This window comes from Sinocyclocheilus anshuiensis, unplaced genomic scaffold (genome assembly GCF_001515605.1).
Source record: "Sinocyclocheilus anshuiensis isolate Anshui unplaced genomic scaffold, SAMN03320099.WGS_v1.1 scaffold332, whole genome shotgun sequence".
NCBI classification, from domain to species: domain Eukaryota; kingdom Metazoa; phylum Chordata; class Actinopteri; order Cypriniformes; family Cyprinidae; genus Sinocyclocheilus; species Sinocyclocheilus anshuiensis.
Window position 1 is genome coordinate 502,692 of NW_015554181.1, and position 5,931 is coordinate 508,622.

At 37.1% G+C, this 5,931-nt stretch overlaps 2 protein-coding genes across 4 annotated transcripts in view; both read right to left on the bottom strand.

Moving 5' to 3' along the window:
- Positions 1–2,405, bottom strand: part of rpl6 (ribosomal protein L6) — a 3,585-nt gene extending 1,180 nt beyond the window's left edge. Inside the window, exons 1-4 of one of the 2 annotated variants that reach the window (XM_016463822.1) lie at positions 2,352–2,405; positions 1,459–1,605; positions 1,278–1,376; positions 349–492 (exon numbers count right to left, since the gene is read on the bottom strand). In XM_016463822.1, the coding sequence (XP_016319308.1) occupies positions 349–492; positions 1,278–1,376; positions 1,459–1,605 (390 nt within the window). In that variant the 5' untranslated portion in view covers positions 2,352–2,405. Of the gene's footprint in view, positions 1–348; positions 493–1,277; positions 1,377–1,458; positions 1,606–2,238; positions 2,275–2,351 lie in introns of those variants that run through there. The other variant, XM_016463820.1, reaches the window with a different exon arrangement.
- A 1,231-nt stretch (positions 2,406–3,636) lies between these two features.
- Positions 3,637–5,931, bottom strand: part of LOC107671002 (3-ketoacyl-CoA thiolase, mitochondrial-like) — an 8,411-nt gene continuing 6,116 nt past the window's right edge. For both annotated transcript variants that reach the window (XM_016463819.1, XM_016463818.1), the window contains 4 exons: positions 5,588–5,717; positions 5,428–5,498; positions 5,151–5,305; positions 3,637–4,150 (listed from right to left, as the gene is read on the bottom strand). In XM_016463819.1, the coding sequence (XP_016319305.1) occupies positions 4,066–4,150; positions 5,151–5,305; positions 5,428–5,498; positions 5,588–5,717 (441 nt within the window). In that variant the 3' untranslated portion in view covers positions 3,637–4,065. The remainder of the gene's footprint in view (positions 4,151–5,150; positions 5,306–5,427; positions 5,499–5,587; positions 5,718–5,931) is intronic.

Sequence of the window (5,931 nt, forward strand, 5' to 3'; positions counted from 1 at the left end):
AAATTGACAGCCAATCAGAATCAATCCTGCTGTAACGAGCTTGAGAATTTAAAGCGGCAGACGAGCGTGCGCTTCGAATAAAACGGACGATATTGGTCGCTGGTGTGGACGCTAATATCGTTATCGTTCTTGGTGTGAACGGGGCTTAACACTAGCCTTCTCTATTCTTTTTTTATTCGAACTACTTTTTTTGTTTTGTATGTGTGCGTGCATGCATGCATGCGCATATATATATATATATTGCGTCTGCTAAATGACTGAATGTAAATGTACTGGAAGCCGTGATTTGAAAACCACAGCATGCTGGGATCCTAGAAAGCCGGATAGATGGAGAAGATGCGCGTGTACCTTCCCGCGGTGGCGTCCGGTCAGCAGGATCAGGACAGTCCCGGGGCTGATGGACTTGCGCAGTTTCCTGCGGTGCTGAGAGAAGGGCTTGACGCCGTGACTCCGCAGCTTACGGGACACGTCCTCTGTGGGGTAGTAACGGGGCTGGACACAAAACACCACAAACGGCAACGTGACAATGATGAATGCAATTAAACTTAAGAAAATATAATCCAAGAACGACCAGTTTGAACTCCTTTGAATTCAGTTGAAGTTATTATAATTCCCTAATTCTTTTTACCTTCTTGCATCACATTTTTTAATATTGATTAGAAGTTTTATTTGACCAGCATTATGACATTTATACCATATATTCTGAAAATTTCCAGTATCAACTCCTTTGAAATCAATGGATGGATTCAACTTAATTCCTTATTAACTTTTTTTAATTATTAATTATTTGCTTTTTCAATGTTATGAGCACTAACAATATCAAATCCTTTTTAATCAATGGATTTAAATAGATTTTTATTATTTATAACTTGACTTATGGATGCACACAAAAACAATTATGAAACCTACATATTCAAAACATTGTAAATATTACTCTGAAGAGTTTTTTTTAATTTTTTAATCACTTGTATAATTTTCCTTAAAAGAATTTTTTCATTCTGCAATGGTTCATCAACAGACATGCATGTCCATGTTTATTAACAAAATTCAAGTCTCAAAAGTGTGAGAGATAAGGGAAAGAATATATAAGGCTAAAGACATCTCACAAAAGTATTTTAAAACTAATTTGCCTCATAGATCAAAGAAAATCTGCATTAAATCAAATGTAAAGTTAAAACCAGGGTCGAAACGGACAAACGCAAAAGAGACGTTCATGGTTCTACATTTCTGCTCCCAAACAAATCTCAGTGATTTGGTCATAACTGTCTTTTGCTCACCAGTTTGCGCAGTTTGACCACACGAGTGCCTCCATTTTTGTCTCCGCCGACAGTTTTGGTGGCTGTGGAGGGAGCCTTTTCCTTAATTTTCTTTTCAACCTGCAACATCAAGACAAAGTGTCAGAAAACACCTGGTTTGAGGTGAGCTCTGTGATCCTGCATTGAACACACAAACGTTGACCTTCGTCACGGGAGCTTTAGTCTTCCTCTTGTACATGGCCCGGCGAGCGTACATGGCCGAGCGGGAATAGCGGCCGATGCCCCGGACCAGGACAGGGTTACGGCTGCCATGCTTATGGGCCTTCTTCTTCTTATCGCCCTCAGCCATCTGAGAAAACACAGGAGTTATTAAAACATGTATGCACACAAAAATACATGCATCACTCCAGAGTTGAGCTTTTCTGAAAACAGGTCCATTATGAAAAGTACTATACAAATGAATGAATGAGACTTGACATCTCAACAGTGCTTTTCAACAACACAACTATTCTACTAATTATACTCAAATCAATGAGAAGCTTTTAATTAGACTTTAATTAGACTGTTGCATATAGTGACTGTTAATCGTGCAACATTTAAATGAACACACATACACACATACATATATATATATACACACACAAACACACATATATATATATACATACACATACATAAATATAACGTTATGACTCTTCAGCATGGGGCTGCAGTAACTCAACGTGACCTGATGTAGCATTGCGAACAGGCTAAAGCACATACATAAACACCTACATAGATTGACAAAACATCATTATATAACCTATTCGACACTATATACATATGACTACCCGCCGCGTACTACTTTACGATCTTTAATGTGAATATAAAGACAGAAATCCCGCATCGGTTCACACAGACCCGGTGCCAGGCCTCGGCGCGCACCGAACACTCGTAACGTACGTAAAACACACACTACATACACAAATATTCAGTTACTAACGCTATAGGTATCTTGAAACATTCATATATGATCCAGAGTGAGATTTTAAGATCAGATGAAACCGATTAACTCAGATTGTGTTTGGAGAAAACAGACACGAACGCCACAATTACCTTCAGCTAGAAAAAAAAGACCGACATCCGGGCATTTGACGTATATGTAGTCGTGACGTATGACGCTCGGGGTTCGTCTTCCGTCATTTTTCGTCTTAAAGGCGCAGGCGCTTCTACGGCCGCACGATGGAGTCAAGAGCGCCGATCACTGGGCGAGGAATGGAAATACTCCTTTGAAATGTTCGTCAAGTTATTTTATGAAATTGGAGCTCAATTTGTATGTTGTAGAAAATAAATTGAAGCAATACATTTGATTTAGAAACGAAAGGTCAGACTGCAATCATACAGTAGAGTAGTTCATTTGATTATTTTACTGCTGTCAATGCATGCAGTTTTGTAATGTATATGCATGTATATACATTATATATATATATACACACATTTTAGGGCGGTCAAAAGTTTGGAATAATTAAGATTTTAAAATGTTTTTAAAAGTCTTCTGCTCACCAAGGCTGCATTTATTTGATCAAAAACGCATTACAAATGCATTAAAAATTGTAAAATAATATTGTAAATTAAAATAACCGTATTCTATGTGAATAGATTTTAAAATGTAATTTATTTCTGTGCTCAAACCCAAGTTTTCAGCATCATTACTCCAGTCTTCAGTGTCACGATTCTTCAGAAATCATTATATATTAGTATATATGCACACTCTAAAGTGACAAGTGACGTGACATGTGGCCAAGTATGGTGACCCATACTTGGAATTAGTGCTCTGCATTTACCCATCCAAAGTGCACACACACAGCAGTGAACACACACACACTGTGAACACACACCCGGAGCAGTGGGCAGCCATTTTTTGCTGCGGCGCCCGGGGAGCAGTTGGGGGTTCGGTGCCTTGCTCAAGGGCAGTTCAGTCGTGGTATTGAAGGTGGAAGAGAGCGCTGTACATTCACTCCCCCCACCTACAATCCCTGCAGGTACGAGACTCGAACCCACAACCTTTGGGTTATGAGTCCGACTCTTTAACCATTAGGCCACGACTTCCCCCACTCTACATACATACGCACATTTTATTAACACTTTTAATCCCAGATACAATATTTAACGCTTGTAATTTAGATGTTATTTCTACGCAGCTACATGTGAAACATGTAACAAGATAACCCTGGATTAACTTAAACAGAATGTGAAGACTGATTTAGAATCAGAAGACTAAAGGTTATTCTTAAAGTCATTTATTTAAAGAATCATGGTCAGAATCCAGCTTTGTTATTGCATTATGTAGAACTCTACCTTTATATGAATACATCTGCAGGCCAAGAGAGAGAAAATGCAGTATTTTACAGCTCATTCTTTATTGATGAGAACAGTCAGAGTTCAGGTGAGTGAATCTGACAAGAATTCACTCCCCAACAATTTATCAACATTATACAAAACCATTTTCAAGTCCACAATCAAGAGTTTTAGTGACATGGAGCTGAATCACAATGAAGTATATTACATTTCTGGGAAACAGCTTATGTTAGATCAGGCACAGTGACAAAAATAAGGCACGTTACAGCATCACTGTCCCATAACCAAACACGTGGGGAAGCCAATCGTATGATTTTAAAGGAACAATCATCATGTGCAAAATAAACTGTTATTACTCCACATTTGTGGACGGACACTTTTGCTTCAGACTTTGGGACGGTGTGAATTAGGTTTTGAATTTGACTTGATTTGTTCGCAAGGAGTCTCCTCAACATGTGTGTGTTAGTTTCTCTCAGTCTGTGTTTTCCAGGACGACGGCGATGCCCTGACCGCCACCGATGCAGGCAGAGCCGACTGCGTACTTCCCACCGCGTCTCCTGCGAACAGAGAACAGAGTGACTTCATGCAATAGAAATACAGCAGTGCATGATCGGGATTATGCATCCTAAAAATAAGTCAACACAAAACACAGGGCTGCCCCCTGATAGCTGACCAAATGTTAGTCGATGAGAAGAAGCACTTTTTAATTGGTTGGTCACAGAAAAAAAAATCTCCACAGGAAGTTACAGTACAGATTGTTTATTTATTTATTTGTAATTTATTTATTTTCACAATTTCATGTTTGTTTTATGAAAAGGCTGTTATTTATATGATCTCAGAAAAAAACTGAATTCATGCATGTTTTTTTTGCACTGATATTTCTCATATATTCATTTGTTTAATTTCTAGTTATGCCCTATATTTAAAAAAAGAAAACTAAATATTTTAATATTATATTCTATATAATATTATATTTTTTCAATAAATATATATTTCTTGTGAAAAGGCTGTTTTTATTTATAGACATTTATATCTATATTTATAGATTTTACTTATATATATTTATCTAGTTTATGTTTTGACATCAGAAAAAATGCACGAGTTTACATGCGATGCTTTTGCACTAATATTTCTCAGTTTGCTATATATTTATGTATTCATTCATTTATAACTTTTAACATTTTATTTCCCACATTTTAAAAAGAAACAAAAATACTTTTTATTTTTTAAGTTTACTTTTATACCAAAAGGTGTTTTATTTATATTTTTAAAAAAGTTACATTTTCTAGAAAAAAATATAATAAAGTAAAAAAAGAAAAAAATCCAAACATAAACCTATTCTTACATCAAAAACAAAATGTACCCCTTGTTTCTTTGTTTTATTTATTTTTCCCCCCTTTTTTTCTGTGTTTATTTAATACTGTATGAATATTTTCTAATTAAGTAAAAGTAAAGGAAAAATTACGAACACAAACACTTCCTTGAAATGCATTAATGAACGATGCACCTGTGCATTAGGAAAGTCATTTCATGTTGACATTGAAGAGCGGTCTTTACCTGAGCTCATGAACGAGGTGTGCAGTGATTCTCGTCCCAGAGGCCCCGAGAGGGTGTCCAATGGCGATGGCCCCTCCATTCACGTTGGTCTTTGCAGGGTCCAAGCCCAAAGCTTTAGCCACAGCCAGATACTGAGCAGCAAACGCTTCATTGACCTGACAGATACATGAAACTCTGGATCAAACCTGCTCGAGCATCTCTGGAAACGTCACCACCTAAATGCATGCATAGTGTCATACAAAATAATAGAAACCCAGAGTATGTTATTATAATCTACCTCCACCAGATCCATGTCTTTGAGTGTAAGACCAGCCTTCTTCAGAGCTTCTGTGATGGCAGGTACAGGTCCTGTCGCATTTACAAAACATTATGAATGATTTGATGTATTATTCTTTTACACGTAGTGGGGAAAGTATGTTGGTGGACAGAGCACTCACCAATGCCCATGATGCTGGGATCACAGCCTGAGGTGTGATAGGCCACGATTCTAGCCAATGGGGTGAGTTTGTGAGCCTTCAGTGCGTCCTCACTGGCTATGACCACAACAGCGGCACCATCAGACACGCCCTGTGGGAGGAGCCAAAAACATGCAAATACACACTGCAAAAATGACTACACAAAATGACTACAGTGGCACTGCTAAGTAACATAATATGTTTATATAAATAATAAATTATATATTATAAATTATATATCAATATAACAAAGTTTTTTTACACATACATACATATAAATATATATATATAATACTTTAAAATCTAAAAATAAATATATTAATAAT